Here is a 21227-nt window from a genome sequence, read left to right on the forward strand (position 1 = left end):
TAAGACAGATAAGGGGAGTTGTATCAGTGTTGACGGACAACAGACTGCTTAATGTGCCCGTGCAGAAGTGACATTTTCAGCACACCCTTGATTTGTGAAGCATAGCCATGTGACACCCAAAGGCTCTCGTGTTCTCAGTAATCCCAAAATGAATGAATGTGATATAATGATTTTTGTGCAACTGTCACTGTAGGTGATTTAAGGACAAAAAAAAGTACCTGAATGGATTGATTCCTCTGAACAAGACTTCCTCGAGGAAGTGCCTTTGAAAGTGCTTCCTCTATGCTTCACACACATCGACGAGGGCAGTTCTTTACTGAGCTGTTGGATCAGCAGTGGATCAATAGGCCTTATCTGGTCTTTACAACTAGTTAACTCTGCCTGCACCGCAAACATGGACCAAAGAGGAACCTCAGCTCACAAATGACCACGGAAGTTCGATCAAATTAAAGCGGTATGGCTCTGAAACATCATCCTTGACCTTTTCTATAAAATGCTTTGAATGAGTTGAAGGTACACAGCCCATTTAAAATAGAGGCTTTTTCAATGTGTTGTCTATTAGCTCCACCTTGTGGTTTGAAGACACAGTGACCATGACAGTCAAGTGGTGGTTTGTGTGTCTTCAGACATGTAGCCAGTTATATCATTTCTGCCTCCCTCTCTCTCTCTCTCTGCACTTACACATTAAGCACACTTTTCCTCTCAGTGTGCCAGGTGACATATTATGATTTGTCGCCTGGCTCCTGTTCATGACAGCTTTCCATTGGGGTTGTTGTTGAGCGGCTCTCACAGATGCAATAAATGCACTGCAGCAGATTCCCTGTCTATCTACAGTACGAGCACTTGGCTGTTAAAACAGAGTGACAGAGTCCAGCCAAAGTCAGAGTAATCCTATAACAAGCACCGGAGCATTTCTTGAAACGTAAAAGAAATCTTGCATTGTATCAAATCTTGACTTTTTGTTTTGTTTAGATTTTTGCTTTTGGCCAATTTCACAGCACAAATCTTGTGTACAGATTATGGGATGCATTGTGTGTGCTTGCCACTTTGTGCCAATGGCCACTGTCTATTTCTGTGGTTGTAACTATGTCTGTCTGTCTTTAGGAATGAGCCAGACTATATTACACCCTGGTCCCTCCCTCAGAATCTGTGCTAAAGTAACAGCTGATGTCAGTCCTACTTAAAGACACACACACACAGACAGACAGTCACGCACGCACGCACACACACACACACACACACACACACACACAGAAAGGCACACGCACGCACAGACAGACAGACAGATACATGCACACGCGCACAGACACACACGTGCACAGACAAACACACACACACACACACACACTACAACCTGTCTACCGTTAGAAAGCAGCTTCAAGGGCAGAGCAGAGAGCCAGCCAAAGGGGAGGAGGCCTCCTACACCTTTCTCTCCCTGCAGCACACTCACTCTAAATCCACCATCCAAAGCTTGAGCCCCAAGTTGCAGCAGACAGGTTATCTAAGGCTCTCTGCAAACCCTGTGCACTTTGCTTGGATCATGGAGCTGCACTGTCTTCCCACTGAGACCCCCACCACGGCCAGCTCCTGCTCCACGGACCCCCTGTACGACAACTGTCCACCTTTCGCACAGCGAGGGAGGGTCAGGGTGAAGGAAATGGAGAGTAGGGTCGTGTGTCCGGCTGTAACCAGACCCCCGGGTCCACTCTGCAGCCCTATGCGTGGCCCGGCCCCAGCTGTGAAGGCTCATGAGGTTCCCACACTGCTCGGTGGGGGAAGAGGGACTGGCTCCTGGCCAGATCACAGCTACAGCAGCTGGAGAGGAGGCCTGGGGAGACCGGGCTGGGAAGTAGAGCTGGACCCAGGCATGAACAGAGCCAGAGGAGAAGGAGGAGAGAGAGGAGGAGACCGCTGGAGAGGAGGCATCTGGGGAATAGAGGACAGAGCTCATGTGAACCAAAGCCCCAATCCATCACAGAGCGAGGAGCACAGGAGCGCTCTCTCGCTGTATGATAACCTCCCTGAGGCCAGCACACCAGACAGCCTCCAGGAGGTCTTTGATATGGAAACAAGCTTCCAGGAGCAGATGTACCAAGCGTGGGCCCCTGAGCACAACCAGGAAGTGATGGATGATGAAGACAAGAGCGCCTGGTCCTCCTGCGAGATCATCCTCCCTGAAGGTGGCTCCAGTAACCAGGACCAGAATCCAGACCAGGAGATAACGCACACACAGGAGCCAGAGCCGGACTCAGGATCCTGTGGATTTATGAAGCAGGGGGAGCCCATGCTGCAAGTCCAGCTCCCGTTGTCACCACCTCGACAGCGCCTCACAGCCAGTTCCCCTCAGCCCTCCCAAACAGAGCGCCAGGCCCTGTGGCCCCCGGCTGGAGCCCAGCAACCAGAGCAGGCCTCCTCCTGGTCTCCCCGGGTTCCCCCTCCCGTCCCTCTAGCAGACCCCTCAGCCAGCGCCCTCCGCAGCCTCCTCACCAGCCTCCAACAGCAGATATCCAGACAGAGGGAGGAGTACGAGGAACGGATAAGCAGGTAGGGTTCAGTTTGTTTGGTCTTGCACTTCCATTAGAAATGTACAAAGTGCCAAAGAGATGAGACACACTATGTTAAAGATGAATTAAATGTTATGAATTGAATGTACTGTGATCATGGCTTCAGGATCAATTAACATTCAGTTCACTGACTTGCCTATGAGAATTTTCCAAGTTTCCATGAACGAAGGAAATATTATTTATTATTGTCATTATACAATTATATGGCTTTCTCCTAAGTGGTTAAAAATATGAGTTAGGATAGAAAATATGAAACAAAAGACAACCAATATTTATAAGTTTACATATGGTATAAAAAAGAGAAATAAACAGTATACAGTGCAAACAAACAACGATTGTACCAGCATTATAATTATTTCCGTTGGTATAAAGCCAATGTTCCCAGGCCCAGAACGAGTGTGTGTCCACTCAGCTGACCCCAAGCTTCACCCTATATCCTGTTTAGTTCAATTAGTTATTAGATTCCTTTAAAGTTTCTCCAAATTTCTCCCATGATGCACTATGTTTGAAAATTGACTGTACTCCCATTATTACTAATTAAGTCCTATGTTTTTTTCATTTTGTTTAACCCCCTTTGTTTTAGTATTGTTGGTCTAATGTGAAATTGCACTGTTGAACATACTTTGTGTCAACTATTTTATTTTACAGTATTTCTCCCACTGCTCTAAAAAGGCAAATTGATAGCGTTTCCTGTTGGTAATTAGTCGTTTGGTTACGACAGAAAGAAAGCACAGCCTGTGAGGTTGACCTATAGAAACAGCTCATGACACTGGAAAGAGAGCTAATTTAAGGGGCCACGCTTGCTGACCTAGACACAACGCATACCTCATTTATTACCGATATAGATAGAGCAAGTCTCAGTGTAAGGCCGTTTGACTGGTTGGTTAAGGACAGAGGGGCAAAGAAGAAAATTAGATTAGCTTGATATAGAGTATAGGAAGGAGATGGATTAACTTTAACTCAACCTAAGCCACACATTTCTGCCATCACCAGCTATGTCTGTCAGCAAGAATCACACATTGGCTTAAGTCAAATATCAACATTCGTGTAACAGATAGACAAACAAAACACACTGACTAATCTCCGCTCTCACCCCTAGAAAGATCCTAACCCATTCCTCCAGCCTTTTGTACTCACCCATTCATTCTGTCATTCTCTTCTTTGCCCATCAGCCTGGAGCAGAGAAATGAAGAGTTGCAGGTAGAGGTGGTCCGGTTGAAAACAAACCTGGCACAGCAGCGACACTGGTACCAGGTGGTCCAGGCCAAGATCACAGAGTCTGAAAGGGCCCGGTCGGATGCTGAAGTACACAATGCTACTCTGCAGAGGGAGATGGAGCAGTTCTTTGACACCTTCGGAGAACTCAACAACGAGGCCAAGAAGACGGAGTGTATCGTCAAGAGCTTTTGAGAGGAGATATATATATATATATGCGAATTTGAGTGCCATGATGTGAAAGTGAAGGACAAAGAGGGACAATAATGGCTAGTCTGTTAACCCTAGGTAGGATTTAGTATAGTAGTTTAGTTTGTCACCAGCTATGCAGAAATATTCCCTTCTCTAATTTAGAAAGGTCTTATTGTTACGGATACTTCTTTCATTTAGAATCAGAGAAATACAAAGCATCACTGAAAGGAAAAAAAAAATGAATCACTGATGTCCACTTTATTAGTTACGTAAGAGCGAAAGATGTTGGCCAAGTGATGATATCGTGCTCATTGCAATCACACAGGACACCTCTGAAAGTAAAGGGAGAAACAAACTGCGAGATGTACAGTGTTAACAATGGAGATTATTATAATGTTTTTTTTTAAAACGTGGTAAACATAAGATGTTCTGAGCGCTGCGTTGCTCAGTCCCTTTTCTGATAAGATTAGTGGGAGTGAATTGGCCACTCCTCTGGTCATTTTAAGGCATGTCTGAACAGAAAAAGGTCATGAATTATAAAAGGAAAAAATATAGTGTACAACATGGTGCTTCAAGTCCTCAGTGACTCCATACTAGTGTCATTTTTTTTTGTTCATGTCCATCACACAGTACAATCAGTTCTGCCAAAAGCAGCTCCACAGTCCATTTCCGAGGTTCAAAAAGTTTCCATCTTTAGTTCCAGGGTCCAGATTTCCATTCAGGTCTCCAAAGTCATATCCTCATTTGAAACCACAACAGATCTGCTTGTTTTTTTTTAGGGGCCAACTTCTTCCGTAGAGGTTGCATTTTGTAACCCTGCAATCACTGTCTTTAAGGATGATTCAAAGGAGATAATGAAGGCCAGAGCTGCACAGTACATTTTGATAACACACACACACACACAAACGCACACACAAATAGGCTTACAAGGCAAAACAAATACAACATCAGCATCAAACAGGCTTTCAGAACCAAGAACATCAAGGTACTGTAAAGTGAAAGAACTACAGTATCTTACTGGCATCTTTAATGCCTTCATGCAAGTTTAACCGCATTATTTGGTGTTTTACTGCATTTACATGTGTTCTACACTACGGTTCTACATGACATCTGATTCATGATTCAATGTGTCACTGTTCCGGTGCTAATGGAATGGTTTACAAAAGGAGCAGCCAATGCAATGATTTATTGATGAAATGCTTTGATTTGACAGGAGGCTTAATCTACTCAGACCTCCACGTGATTGTGTGCATCATTTGGCAAGAACACAAAAATAAATACTATATGAATGTTTTTGCCTCTCCCGAATTTACAGGATCATGATGTGTGTTTTTTTTTATATATACACATTTGTAAGTCAGTACCTTGTAGCGGATGGGGGGCGATTGCACTGTATGGTTCTAGAGATATGTTGGGTTTCATAACAAAACAAGCAAACCTCATCTATTAGTAGTGAAAGAGTCTACAGCCACATCTTAACATACAGTACATTATATCAGGCAAAAAAAACTGTAACACTGCAACGACAGAGAAAACGCTGAAATACACTTCACTCAAAGCCAATTCATTAACAAAAAAATACTGTGCAGAAAGCATCACTGTGAAGGATAGATCAAACTTTAGATGAGCGTTTGATTATCAGAGAGACATCAGTCGGTTGCTGCGATAGGTAAGCTATTGTTCTTATCGGCGTAACATGCATGACAGCTAACTGGGAGCTGTGGTCTATGTTATTCAGTGCGTGTCTGCTCTAATTTGATGACAATGACCTGTGGTCTCGACAAAATATTTTGCTAAAAAAATAAAACTATTAAAATACAGGCATACGAAAAAAAAAAAAAAAACAATGCCCCACCTTCTCCTTGTAACCTGAAAAACCAATATGGGTGGGTGCATATACAACATATATACTTGATCAAGGTAAACAATATCCACTAGACAGAGAAAGATCAACCTTTGCCCCAACAGACAGAATAGATAGATTTGACCTCTAGGCGGCAGACAGTCCAAAATAAAGTGAAGTTCAAGAGGATCATAGATGACATCCTCGACATCACACGCAAAAAGGAAATAGAAAAAAAATAGACCTATGCATTGACGTTAAAGAGGAAAGAGAGGGACATAAAAAAAATCTGAAAATGTGGGCGAAGGGGAAGTAGTGAGGTAAAAGAAAGGTGATTGTTGTTTTGTTACGTGGATATTTTAAATGGCAGGGGCAAACTGAGACAGGAAGACAGGCAGACACACACACACACACGTGGTGATGGACCGCGCTCACTGACTTTCGTCCAGCGGTCCCGTCAGTGTGTCAATGCTGCTGCTCTCTGTGTCCGAGGCCAAGGTCTGCTCTGTGGACATGGAGGAGATGTCGTTGGCCGATGAGGACTGGGAGGCTGAACCTGACACCGCATCTGTACAAATAAGAATAATATGTTTTAGTAAACAGGGAAACCAGTCATGAACTCAAGCTTGTAAATCTCCGCCACCAGCAGTATGGCGCAGATAAAGAATGAAGATAGTGTAAGAGTATACCTGAGCAATCTTCTTTCAATAGTCCATTCTTGTTCCTCTCTTCCCAGTCAATCAACTCGTCATAAATGAGTTCTGTCGAAAAACATAAAGTGTCAGGTGTCCTCATTAGCCTTAAAAAGTTTCAGAAAAGCCAAAATGGTGAATTTCTTTGTAGTTCATTATCAGAATCAGAATCAGAAATATGTGCTAATTATAAGTGGTACTACCAACAGCTCTATGAAATGTTGTCAAATTGCCTGACGTAAAGTTTTGACAACAAGTTTAAAAACTATTTGAGTTTTGTACACAGAGAGATGTTGAAAGACACTCTTATAAGCAATGGATGTACATATTCACAACTATGTTGGGATTCCTTTGTTACCTTGATACTATTTGCCATGTTAATGTATTGACATAGCAACCAACACAAAGAGGCTTTATTGTAATGGGGTCCTATTGAAATATGAATACTTAACTTCAGATTCCTTTTACAGCACACAAAGTGTACACCATACTGACGTATAAAAAGGAAAGAAACACTATTTCCTGGAACTGAAAATCAGATGTAAATGGTGTTAAGATGCACTGCTGCCCCTAGAGGGCAGTGCACACTACCTTTCCACTGCTCGATGCTGTGCTCTCTCTCTTCCAGCTGCTTATCTGAAATCTGGGGTGGAGGCTGTGAAACAAAGAGAAAACACATTGTTCAGCCTGGTCACAAACAGCTGCTGCATTGATACAGTGTACCACTACTGGAACTGTTGTGCTCACCGCGTCTGCCTCTGAAGGGTCGTACCACACGTGAATGTACGGGTGATTGAGGGCTTCTTCTACAGATATGCGGCTTTCAGGATCGATGACCAGCATTTTGGAGAGCAGGTCCCGTGCTTGAGACGCTGTTATGGCAACAGAGGAAGGGCAGTGTTACTATGGAGAAAGGCCAATGACGTCATTTCAATTACGGGCCTTCATAAGAACTGATTCCTTTCCCTCGCACCGGTGTTGGGTAACATTTCCGGGAATGTCAAGATTTGTTGTCTGGTTTCAGTAATGTGAACGGAACTCTAAATGCCACTGATTAGGGCTGAATAACATCTGACCTGCATGGTCATGCTATGAGCTAGTTATGTAATGGGTCCAATTTTCTATTAATGTGTCCCTGTTATTTTGTTGGGAAATGTTAGGTTACATAAATATATACTGCAGACAAAGGTCTTTTTTCTTATATCCATTATGGTAATGTCCATGGTAAAGATTTTAAAACCACAATATCTGGCAATCTTCTGAAGTATCTATGCTATGAAAGTGTAACCACATGCATTTTGATTTGAGTATAAAGAGTGTATTTCATTCTTACTCTTCAGTTTGTCATTATCTGAGTCAGAGGGAAAGGCCCAGTCGGGGAAAAGCTCTGCGAAGCTGACGCCAGGATACTGCGGCTTGTTCATGACATAGTTCCTCACTGTCTCCATCAGCCGGTTCATAAACTCCAGACTGGGCGTGCCCAGAACCTCGATCACCTTATTCCACTGGTCGATGTCTGGACAAAACACTTGTTATAGAAAACCAAGCTTCATTGTGGGCATGTCAATATGTCAATAACAGTCAGTAACACATGATTTCGATGCCATTTTTCCTCAAAACAAGACAAAGAGTCTACACTTGTACTAGTCTGTACTCAGACACCGCGTTACATTGACTTTTATCATGAGATATACATACATCACGAGAATAAAGCTAGCATCCTGATATCAAGCAGATACAATATTTAACATGTCGACCATCTTGGAGTAGCATGTTAGCATTATTACATTTTCTAATTGGCAACCACAGCTGATACCAAATATTATTAGATTTGCCGGTATTTGATCATAAACTGAAAAAGCAGATGGTGGCACTAGAGGAAAAGTCAGAGGATCAGCAATCAGCAAGACATTTCTGAGATATTTCAGACAGACCGATGTTGCCAACCACATCACTGAAATGGCTAAAAATAAAGATATGCACATCCAGCTGGCTCGCTGTTTTACAATTGCAGCAAAAAGGCAATTACTCCCTCAGATGAGGGGCAATCTATCCTGAAATCGCACTGTGCCTTGCATTTATTCTCAGCTACTCAGGGCTAAATGGCCAGTGCCATTGAAAGGAGCTGGTGGGTGAAGAAGAGGTGACCAAAGCCATTAGACACAGAGAAACGGCCAATATAAATGCAAATCAATTGCATCGTTTCAATTCGATTCCCTCTATCAATTAAGGCGTTTCCACTTATCTGAAAAAGAACCCACGCATTAACATTCATTAAAGAGGGCAGGAAACACATGAAGCTCTGAGATTAAATTTGGGCGTGCTGTAAATCTGGAGCAGTCCTCTTCAACAAATCATGTTTAAAGGGGCACAACAGAAAAATGACTTAGCAGAAAAGCTTGCTGGGGGAGTTATGAGAGAAGAAAATAATCAATATGAATGATATACTCTGTGTCTAAATGGAGGTTTGAGGGAGGCTGAAAAACAGTAGAAGTGGCACAGAGACAATAAGAGCACTAAAGGATACGGTCAGTGCCCTGGAAGATGACGCTGCCCTTTACCATCTCTCCCATGATACAGCCCACGGACCAAATGTCCACTGTGAACAGAAAAGACAAGTAAACACAGATAAACATACACAGATAAAATAATATATATATAATAAATATGAAATAATGATCACATGATGTTAAGCTTGAGCAAGATCAGTCTTGTCTCGCCAGGCTACTTACTGTATAACTCACACTAAATATATGGTAAGTTTAAATCCGGAGGCTGCGTATGTCCTCCGTGCTTAAACATGCTCCATGGTTTTAAATTTGACCAACGAATATTTAAATGCAACACAGTGTGGCCTGATGCTTTCATCCTAATCATCCTCAGGCTGCCTTGCTTTCCTCTCTCTCTGGCTTGGGAACCAGACGCAGCTTTCAAGGCCTTTTCTCCTCGCCTCCGCAGCTCTGCTTATCAGTTTACACAGCTGTTGCTCCCTCAGTCACGCTCACTGAGTGGGAGCTTTGCATAGTATGATGTAATTCCTCTCTATCAGTGTGTGTAGAGCGTGGACATGTGGCCAACAGCTATTTACTCTTTCTCTTCACACTGTTTAACTTTCACTAAAGCTGGAAACGGTCTCTGTGTTCTGCTAATGTCTCCTCATTACAGGACCACTTCAGGTCAAGTCCTCAGACACAATGCATGAATCAAATATTTTAACTGTGAACAGGTTACACTGATTATTGTGACTGCTCTCAGAGTGTGGTTATAAGGGCAAAAAGTTCATGTTAGGCTAGGCCATTGAGTCTTTTGACTGTGATGTGTCATGCATAACCTTGAAGTAAATCTACTTTAAAAAAGATAGTAGGAACTTGTACTGTTTTATAGACAAAAAATTATATGTCAAAATGTGCTAATATGTAGCAAAAATCTTTATCTAGCTATCTATCTTATTCAATAGCTGCATATAATGTATTGTGTCACTGTAGCGTATGCTTTCAGCCACATATTGATCAAACTCTACTTTAAACTATTCCTGAATTGAAAAAACAACAACATATGTGTCCTCAGGGTTTCCTGTCTCCACACTCCACAAAAAGATCATTTCAGCCTTTATGAAACCACAATCAATCAATCAATCAATCTTTATTTATATACACTTATATGCACTTTTCATACAATCAAATGTAACACAAAGTGCTTAATACAACCCCCCCCCCTCCCCCAACCCCCACCCAGAGATATGCATACATGCAAAAACAATCCCCCCTCCCACCCATCCATACCCCAAAATAAGAAATTCATTAAAAACAGGAAGGAAACTGCGCTGAGGAAACAGGTCCACTGCCGCATAGAAGTATTGTAGAGAAAATCTTTGTCATTCTCAATAACAAATAAACCAAATTAAATATAGCTACAAGCGCCATAAATGCATTAAACAGATTTTAAAGCACATGAGAGTGTGTTGCCTGAGAGACGGGTGTGCTTTTGAACCTGCCTGCCCAGTTTGGCTGCTGTAGGGCAGGCAGTGAATGATAAAAATAACAATAATTCCCCCCAAATAAATTCTCCTTACCATTCTCCTTATACTTCATGCCCAGAATGACCTCTGGGGCGCGGTAGTATCTGGTCACCACGTAGGGGGTCATCATAAAGTTAGTGCAGGCCGTCCTGGCCAGGCCAAAATCCAAGATCTTTAGAGTGCAATCTGACTTCACCACAATGTTACTGGGCTTTAGGTCCTGAGGGCAGAGGAAATCTATTAAGCTATAGAAACATACACACGCAAAATAAGGCATCTTAAAGGGTATTTATTTCTATACAGATGTACTAAGGTGAGAATGGATACTACCACATTGGTCCAAAGTTAACAATGCAATTTTTAGAAATAAAATGTACTTTTGTTTCTGAAATACTATGGGCCGGTTTCACAGACATGGATTAAGCCTAGTTCTGGACTAAATTGTACTTTCAATGGACAATCTCCATTCAAAATTCCATTTAGTCCAAGACTAGGCTTAATCCATGTTTGTGAAACCGGCCCTATACGTATTACAAATACACATTTTTCAAACGTCACTTTTTTTACACATAGTAAAAAAAAATTCAATTAGAATGCAGTAAAACCCTGCTCTTCAACCTGATATAACATATTACTGAACTTATGTCTGCAGTGTGTAGACTAGAGGCATTATCATTATGAACTCCTTGATGCCACATCCCAATCACCCCATGCCCTGTTACCCTATGTATGATGCCAGCGGAGTGCAGGTGCCAGATGCCACAGAGGATCTGATAGAGCAGATAGGACATCCTCTCATGGTCCAGGTCCATGTGAATCACCTGACACAGGCTGGCATCCATCAACTCCATCACCAGATACCTAACAAGACCAGGACGCAATCCAACAATGAGCAGGTTTAAAAACATGTCAAGAGGGTAGACAATAGACAAGATATATTATTATGAGAGGAACAGTCACAAAGAAAAGGCAGAAAAGGTGGTGAAAGAGTTTGTGAAGCAACGGTGACGAAAACAAAAGAGCAATTAAAAGCAGAGCGAGAGCATATGAAAGCAACACAGTCCAATAGAAGAGGTTGACAGGTAGAAAAGGAATGGAAGAAAAATCAGAGAAAGAAAAAAGCTTGAGTTCAAAATCTCTGAATACAACAGAAAGCAGAGAAAAGAGTAAAAAGAGTTTGAGCCAGAAAAACATTTTTCAGGCACTCACAGGTCCTGGAATTCCTCCAGGGACTTCTGAGGCGTGAACACATTGATCAGGCGGATGATCTGCAAGTAGAGAGACAGGCCATTTAGTCCACTCTGTTACTCTCTCATCTACGGCCACTTCAGTGTTAGAGAGAGCTGGCCATCTGAGGGCAAGGCCTTTAAGTGAGGTTTGTCTGGATTCTCTCACTATAGAGACTCGCTGACATTCTGAAATCACCTTCACTTTGACCCTTTCCCAAAGTTGTTTCAATATTTATTTTTATCTCAACATAAAATGTATATTTTTGTGCTTTGGCTGGCAGTCTTATGATTATGAAAAGTCTAATAAATGTGAAGATGGGAGGACACTACATCTTAATTTGTCCAGATTGCATAATCAATAAAAAAATAAATATGTATTTTAACTGCTTTATTATAAAAGGCTACTTTACATATCTGTATATAGAACATATTTCAGAGCGTAAGAAAAGGAGCTGACGTTAATGGCTAGTTTTTAAGACTTAAACCACTTGGCAGGTGCTCACATGAACATTAAAACAGTTCATGCTTGCTGTAATAGTTCTCCCCGCGCTTGTCATTAGGAGACCATTGTTGCGCTTCAGAGGCTTTAAGTGATGGGGCAAACAATCCACAGTCTTCCCAGCATTACAACACTTAGCTGAGGTTAGAACGAGGCTTCAGCAGCAGCCTGACTTCATCAAATCAAGTGGGGTATTTTCATGCTTTCTAATAGTCTTTTTAGTACAAACTCCCCCCCTTTGTATAATATCTCAATACAGAAACACTGCCCGGGTTAACACAAATAAGGAAGTATGAACTGAAAACATTGTTACTTTTGGGTGATTCACAATTGATTTGTCTAACTTAATTGTCATTCAGGCAGGACAAATGCACACCGGAGTGAAATAACATTGCATCTGGCTAATGAATGCAGTTTAGAAAACTATAAAAAAGAAAAAATAATTTATAAATATACAATAAACAGCACACATTGCAGCACACATTGCATTCAATTAAAAGTTAAATTCCACACACCTAATATGCACATTTGGGCAACTGACTATTGTTTTTTGATTAAATTAAACATTTTTTAACCTTTCCATTAAGTCCACATCTTACATTTTTGTGGTTGACACATTTTAGCAGCACCAGCTCCCTGTAGGCGCGCTTAGCATGGGTCTGGTTCTGGAAGGGCCGACACAGCTTCTTCACTGCCACCGGTATGCTGAGGACTGTATCTAGAGCAGAGCTGGACACACAGTGTGTGGAGGAGGGAACAGACAGACAAAGAAAGTTATCAAGGAAGGGAATGAGTGAATCCTGCATAGTGCACAGCAAAGGGCTTACCTGACTTACCATCAACCTTCATTTGTCATCTCACTTTTTTAAACAGGCAATGATGGAGCACATGGGGTTTTCTCTCTTCACGTTAAACATTTAAAATATGTTGCACAAAGCATAACAAAAATATTTCATATTGTAGTGGACATCCCAAAGTTTCCAAAGATACCAAATGTGTTAAGCGAAAATGTGAAACATTCTGTACACATCATATTATATTTCAATTCAATGCAATGATGCAGCAACAAGTGCGCTTTAGATGTGAGCATTCATCTCATTGTTAACAACCTGTAGTTCAATCAAAGAGCTAAAGAAAGCAAACAAAGAACTGTTTAGGTTGCCAGCATAATATATCGAAAATGTCTCATTATCATCATCGAAAAAGTATCATTATGGTGAATGTTGATTACGCTGCGTATACCCATCCCAAAGGCTGCTTGAACTGCAATAAATGATAGTCTATTCCATGGACCATTACATATGCGCTGTATTTTTGTCAGAGAACCCTATACTACTCTTATACTAAAGAGGTGGTAAAGTGCATGGATGTGAAAATATAGCTCTTGGATTAAATGTAAACCAGTTTGGATTTACATGAAGACCAGCAAGTGTGTATCACCACAAGCATTGATGCCAACGTCTTAAAGGCCACCAGACTCCACAACTGGGTCAGACTAAAGTGTTCTGCTTTATTACGCCTATGTGTACTAATATGCATAAGCTACTTACTGTCTGGTGTCTATAGCAGTGAATCCAAAACAGAAAGACATTAACATTGTATATTTAAGTATTTGTTTCATTATCGCAAGTGATATCGTCATCGCAATATTCAACAATGTCATCGCATATCGCATGTTTTTCTGATATTGTGCAGCACTAGTTTACATGTCATGTTTATCTCGTTAGCCACAGTCACAACAGTGCTAATAAAAAAGGTAGAGTGGCTCTCACCAGACAATACCCTGGGCCCCAGAGCCGATGGCGCGGAGCTGTTCGTAGCGCTTGAGTACGGTGAAGGTGGAGTCTCCCACCTGAGTGCTGTAGAACTGGCTCTCTGCCTCACTCATCCTGCTGAACAGTCAGGACCACCAGCACAGTCTGCACAGGGGGAAACAGAGCACACACACACACACACACACACACACACACACACACACACACACACACACAGAGATACAATAGATTAAGATTCCAACAGCACGACCGATTTCATGTAGGTCATTTCATTTCACAGAATGTCCTTTCTCCAAATGGCCGTGTACAATGGTTCAACTTGTAAATTCAATTTCGGTGTGGACAGGTTATTACATGTTTTAAAGGTGGAGTCAGTGATCCTGGAGATCGCTTGTTGTCAAAATCACTTTAAGTCAAAATCAGTAAATATTTCCTCATGATCCTCCGCTACCTGTCTGTGCTGTTTGTGCACGCTGAAAAAAAAAGTGTTAATATACAGCCTAGGCTCTGTAAACCGGCATGTTACTAGTTACGGTGGGGCTGCTTTAGTTTACTGATTTTGACACCAAGCCTTCTAAAAAATTGCTGACTCCACCTTTAAAAAGAAACTTGAAACTTTTATTCCAGTCCACTGCATCAGTCAAATGATCCACAGTGAGTGGCAGGGCCTCATATGGTTCCATCTGTCAGTCCCTGGCATTGCCTCCCTTTTGTTTTCAGCCCAGTCTAAACGGCCAAGCCATCTATCTATCAGCACTACTCTGTGCCCAGTTTGCTCCTCTGATGAAGGTAACAGTGGGTTGGAAGCTGAAGTCGGGGCTGTAAATGTTTTGGTGTGCGTGCGTGTGTAGTGGAGAACAGAGGCAGCAGCTGACAGCTTGGAGTTCCTGAGGCTCTCGCTCGCCCTCATCTCTAAACTCGGGCTGACACACACTCATGCTCAGTGAACACGTGGGTAAAATACACACACACACACACACACACACCATTCAGCTTAAGCATGGTGGTTATAGTTTCATCTAAGTCCATATCAACAAGCACATGCAAAGCCATCAGCTTGGGATGAGCATATGTGTTGATAAGAAATATGACAGTGTGAGCATTGATTTATCAGGCAGGAAGTGGAGGAGGAGGAGTATTATTCTTGGCCAGCGTTTCTGTGTGTGTGTGTGTGTGTGTGTGTTTGTGCGTGTGTAGGCGAGGACACACAATTACGTAGCTATGCAACAGCCAGCAGTCATTCCAAGCTATTTGTCATTCCTTCAGAAAACAGCCACAGGTTAAATACAACCATATCACAGTCTATTCTGTTTGACAGGCAACAAGGACACTGGCTGGTTTCTCCACGGTCAGAGAGACAGAGGGAAAGTGCTATAAGAAATACTGGTTATATGATCGAAAAGAGACAGAAAACAATTTAAGCTGCTCAAATTATAATATATACTAATTTTGATAGGCGATTAAATGAAACTAATTTTTAAACTGAATGATTTTTTATTTTTTTTTAATATATTTTTATTACTGTTGGTAAAAGACTCTCAGGCAATACAAAACTACTAACAAAAAAACTCTGAATAATTGATGGTAAAATGAGCCTTCGATGTCTAGGGATTTTATATTCATTTGATTTCAGAAACAAAACAAAAAAAAAACATACGTATACTGCAAAAATGTTATAATGAATGGATGTTTGAAACGCAATATAAAAAGGAAATGTTCAACATATTTAAAATAATAGTTTAAGTTAATCATGACACACTATCATAATTGGCCTCAATCATTTTAACATTGTTCTAATTCACATGTACATTAAAACTGTGACCTTTCATTTTTTCCCCTGTACTCTACACATATCTTTCCCCTTCCAACACACACACACATACGCATATACTAACACAAACAAACCCTATAGACTTCCTATAACTCCTCGTTCAGTTCATTTTCATTAGTGATGAATTCCCTTGTTATTTTATAATCTCATTGAGGTATTTCCCACTGGGTTTATGTCTTAAATTGAGTGTGTTATCTAAACCCACAGCGCCTCTGCTTAATGTGCTGCTTAGAATCTTATTTTCCCCCTATGTGGGTTTGTGCTGAATTGTTTTCTTCTTTTATAAGGCCGGCTATTTAATCTCTCTGGAACATGCCTTCTTTTCTCTTTTCCTAATTACTTTTTATAATGTACAAACACTGACAAATACATGCCAGTAGATGAACTACATGTGAGTCTGTTATTGTACAAATGGCTGCTGAATCTCTCTCCTCTCTACCATGGACTGTATATAAAGATCTCTACTCTCTTCTCCTGCCTCCCCAGCTTGTTCTCCTCCTTCTCACATGTGTGTCCAGCTGGCTCTCTCACTACACCCAAGGGGGCGAGCTGCAGACACCTTTACCTCCTTTTCAGTTCGTCTCACTCTTTCCATTTCCCCTGGTTTTGTCTTCCTTTGTGGATATGTTATTCTCCTGACATTCCCTCACTCCTGCTCTGCCCTTTGCTGCTTTTCCTCCATCTTCCCTTCGGTCACATCAAAGACATCCCCAGCACTGGGGGACTGAAAGGTACTGACACATACATTATTGATGAATATTTGGAGAATCACATGAAAGCAGAGCTTTTACCACTTGATAAAATGCTTGCTTGAATTGCAAGTGCAGCAAAACCAACACTCAATGGCCTTGGCTGTGCTTAGTTGGAATAAAATTAAATATACCCTTGACGTGCAGGCAGCATGGATTTCTAGGCCACAGACTCAACACAGAGCATGGACAATAATTGTGCACAAAATATGACTTTTCCCTACAGGGAAATACAGGCTCTGCTATTTTAGCTTGAAAGCTGAATCCGTTTAACAGTGGCACTTTGCTTTTTTTCACCGGTCTCTTTTTACCTCAACGTTTGGTGCACTGTGCACTGATTCACAACATGCACGTCAAGCTCAAGAACACTATGAAGGAGTAATTAATCATAACCAAAGGGGCCATTTCAGCTGCAGCAGCATATGTACATTCTTTCACTTGCTTCTATAGACTAAATGTACACTTGACTCCCACATACAGTCCCCTCCAATAGTATTGGAACGGTGAGGCCAATTCCTTTATTTTCGCTGTAGACTGGAAACATTTGGGTTTGACACCAAAAGATGAATATGAGACAATAGATCATCATTTCAGCTTTCATTTCCAGGAATTAACATCTGGATCTGATACACAACTTAGAAGATAGCATTTTTTGAAAAGGAACACCACATTTTTAGGCGAGCAGAAGTATTGGAACAGATATACTTTAAATAAATTAAAGTGAATAAAACTTAATATTTTGTCGCAAATCCTTTGCTTGCAATAACCGCATCAAGCCTGTGACCCATTGACATCACCAAACTTTTGCATTCTTCTTTTGTGATGCTTTTCCAGGCTTTCAACGCAGCCTCATTCAGTTGCTGTTTGTGTTAGGGGGTTACTCTCTTAAGTCTCCTCTTTAGCAGGTAAAATGCATGCTCTATAGGGTTTAAGTCTGGAGATTGACTTGGCCAGTCTATAACTTCCCACTTCTTGCCCCTGATTAACTCCTTTGTTGTGTTTTGGGTCATTATCTTGCTGCATGATGGAGGATCTTCCGATCAGTTTGGTTGCATCTTTCCTTAAATTAGCAGACAAAATGTTTCTGTAGACTTAGAGTTCATTTTGCTGTTGCCATCATGTGTTACATCATCAATGAAGATTAATGAGCCCGTCCCAGAAGAAGCCATGTAAGCCCAAGCCATGACATTGCCTCCACCGTGTTTCACAGATGAGCTTGTATGTTTGGGATCATGAGCAGATTCTTTCTTTCTCTAAACTTTAGCCTTTCCATCACTTTGGTAAAGGCGCATCTTGACAACAACACAGTAACACATGATGGCAACAGCAAAATGAACTCAGAAGTCTACAGGAACATTTTGTCTGCCAATTTAAAGAAAGATGTAACCAAACTGATAGGAAGATCCTTCATCATGCAGCAAGGTAATGACCCAAAACAACTGCAAAAACAACAATGGAGTTCTTCAGGGGCAATAAGTGGAAGATTTTAGACTGGCCAAGTCAATCTCCAGACTTAAACCCTATAGAGCATGCATGTTACCTGCTAAAAAGGAGACCGAAGGGAGTAACCCCCCAAAACAAACTGAATGAGGCTGCGGTGAAAGCCTGGAAAAGCATCAAAAAAGAAGAATGCAAAAGTTTGGTGATGTCAATGGGTCACTTTAATATATTTAAAGTCAATCTGTTCCAATACTTCTGCTCGCCTAAAAATTTGGCGTTCCTTTTCAAAAAATGCTATCTTCTAAGTTGTGTATCGGATCCAGATGTTAATACCTGGAAATGAAAGCTGAAATGTTGAGCTATTGTCTCATATTCATCGTTTGGTGTCAAACCCAAATGTTTCCAGTCTACAGCAAAAATGAAGGAATTGGCCTCACCGTTCCGATACTTATGGAGGGGACTGTATGTGGGAAACTGACAGGAAACAACTGAAGTGAGGTAAAAAATGATTGCATGTAAGATCTGAAAGCTATAGACAGACACCTGCAGGCACCGAGGAATGAGTTTAAATTCAAAGGGGATTCGATTAGTGTACATGAAGGTCCCCAAGGGAAATCTAGGCCGTTGCAGGGAGGCTATGAGTGAGACACATCGAAGACTAATAGGTTATTGAAGAAAGAATAAACAAGTTTAACTACCTTCCACCAGACATATAGCACAGCTGTTGATATATCATGTCATGTATAATAGCGGCACATTCATATCACTTGACCTTAGTAATGACAGCACCATGACACAGCTAAAAAGACACATATGACAGGGCAGACAGCTAACCGTTTAATGGCGATCACCATTTTGACCTCAGCAATGAATTAAATCTGATCAGTCACATAACCACATGGGAGCAAAACTACATAGTGTACTGCCAGTTGCTAGGGTACAAACAGGCCGATCATGCAGACGTTCCTTCAGAAAGTGCAGTAATTACACAGTCTCTGCTTTCCAAACATCATTAAGGCTACATGGAAGAGCACAGTCACTGCAAACACAGCCTGCTGATGAGCGTTTTACATGTTGGAATCATTTGGCTGGTTGCTTTCTCTTCAGAAACACCACTAATTAAGTTTCATTTATATTTTTGCTGGAAATATATTATTTTTGAGGAAGTCACATGGACAATGGGGACCTGGAATCATACCACCAAGCCTAAAATTAAGGTCTGATCCGACCAAGATTACAAATGGAACAGAATCAACCCAAAATCTGCCAAGTGTTGTATTAAGCACAATGCAGCATGTACCTTACGTCATATATCGAAAAGATGACATGGCACAAGGCTCAACTAACCGACACATACTTGAATAATTCAAGAGTTTATCACATTATGGCAGCCAGGGACATGTATTGCTTTCTGTTGCCAGTGTATTGATAAAGTTCGGTAAAGAGACTATTTGTCACACCCTTATTATTTAGAAAGAAAATATGAATGAACAGATGTCATTTAAGTGCAATGTTCTCCTATCCTTGACATTTGAAATATATGATTTTTTTTTTTTTTTCTGAAAATCATCATAGCAAGCTAGCTCATCATGACTAATGTCCAGTCAGGTCCAGGCCAGCCTTGGAGTGTGACGTGGCTGTGGCTCTCTGTTGGCAGCTGGATGGGCGTCAGTGGGCTGGCTATGATTTCACATTAGCATGGCCTGAAGATTCAGCATCTCATCCTGATGTGGCAGAGCTACAAAACACACAGGGGCGGCTCAAACTACATCTCGGCTGCTGCTGCTGCTGCTGCTGCTGCTGCCTCTGCACTAGGACTGCTATCTTCAGAATCTTGAAAAGAATGATGGATTGCTAGAGACATGTTTATGGAAAAAAAAGATGCCAGTAGCCTAACACATGTGCTCCTCTTGACACCTTTCTGCAAACATGAAACAGTACAGTACACTCATGAAAGGCTACCAAGAGTGGTATCTTTTCATGTGTGTCATACTGTGTCACGTTTCTGTATTCGTGTGTCCCACTGTACTGATGAAATAACCCATGCCAACCTGTTATACTTTGTCATGCCTGAGACTTCAGACATGACAGACTAATCCCATGTAGACCTACACATGACGTCTGTTTGTTGACAGGCTGAAACTTGCTGCTGACATGCCATGGCAATAAACTATGTAGAGGTGAAGAAGGGCAGCATTAGCGTTAGCTTTCATCACATCTTCACCATCACCACCTTTCGTGGAAACCGTTGTGTTGGACTACGGAACTGTCATTCATTTTCCTCAATGTAGTTACATCCGCAAAGGTTTATATGTAGGTAAGCTATGTTCACTGACAACCCTGTGGTATGACGTAGGTTTAAGAGTGGGAATGTGTCATCATTTCCACATGCAGTGTGCCGACTTTAAAATACACGAACACATACATACAAAGGCACGCGCGCACGCACGCGCAGACAAAGGTATGAAGTCACCACTAGTGTATGACACACCGTGGCCGCAGGACCGCTGCCTGGCCACTCGTTTCCAAATGAACGGTTCACACAGTCCAAGTCACGCAGACATAAACACCGGTTAAATTAACGTCTCGTTTGATAGCTTACAAAGTTACCTCCGAGTCGGCCTACACCCCCCGTTTTTCACTTCTGTCGGCAGCAATGCGGTAGTCGGGCCGGGGCTGAACTGGAAGCTCTGACGGACCAACGGACAACAGCAGAGGAGGCGGCGGCGGAGGCGAGGCGGCAAGACCTACCTTCTCCCTTCGTCGCTCCCAGGGCACTCCCATGCATCGATAACACAGATACGACACTCTCCCCGTCTTCCAGGCACAGCGTGGGCTTGGAAAAGTTTAGGAGAGCGGGCTGTCACGACTCCTTTCTCTCAGTTCCTCGCTAACTCCAGCGGCAGTGCGGAGGGACGGGTGCGGAGGAAGGGGACGCCACAACAAGCGGAGGGCGAGCATGAGGGTGACGTCACCGCGTACAGTGAACGTGGGCGCAAACTTTTTTTCTCCACAAAAACTTTTTCCTCTACATGTAACCATGTAACTGATTATATATCGGTAAAGAAAAAACATTGGTTGCAAAAGTAATCACACAACTTCTCAATTCAAAATTGAATTTGAATAGGCTATAAGTAGGCTATTTAAAGTAAAAGTAGGCCCACACTGCAGCAGTAGTGA

At 41.9% G+C, this 21227-nt stretch overlaps 1 protein-coding gene across 1 annotated transcript; it reads right to left on the bottom strand.

The window, feature by feature from the left end:
- Positions 1–4219: 4219 nt before the first annotated feature.
- Positions 4220–20954, bottom strand: mapk9 (mitogen-activated protein kinase 9). The gene is made up of 12 exons (XM_080035535.1): positions 20799–20954; positions 14025–14171; positions 12852–12981; positions 11734–11792; positions 11247–11385; positions 10579–10744; positions 9034–9105; positions 7840–8022; positions 7254–7378; positions 7098–7161; positions 6504–6575; positions 4220–6382 (listed from the first exon to the last, which is right to left on the bottom strand). The coding sequence occupies exons 2-12, from the start codon at positions 14138–14140 to the stop codon at positions 6246–6248; spliced, it is 1263 nt and encodes a 420-aa protein (XP_079891661.1). The 5' UTR covers positions 14141–14171; positions 20799–20954; the 3' UTR covers positions 4220–6245.
- Between the last annotated feature and the right edge of the window lie 273 nt (positions 20955–21227).

The sequence above is a fragment of the Ammodytes marinus genome (assembly GCF_949987685.1).
Source record: "Ammodytes marinus genome assembly, chromosome: 10".
Lineage (NCBI taxonomy): Eukaryota > Metazoa > Chordata > Actinopteri > Uranoscopiformes > Ammodytidae > Ammodytes > Ammodytes marinus.

Coding starts and splice junctions, on each gene's coding strand:
- mapk9 (XM_080035535.1), bottom strand. CDS start 14,140: ATGAGTGAGGCAGAGAGCCAGTTCTACAGCACTCAGGTGGGAGACTCC. Junction 9,106..10,578: donor CATGAAGTATAAGGAGAATG/GTAAGGAGAATT, acceptor TTCTGTTCACAG/TGGACATTTGGTCCGTGGGC. Junction 7,162..7,253: donor ACCCTTCAGAGGCAGACGCG/GTGAGCACAACA, acceptor TTTGTTTCACAG/CCTCCACCCCAGATTTCAGA.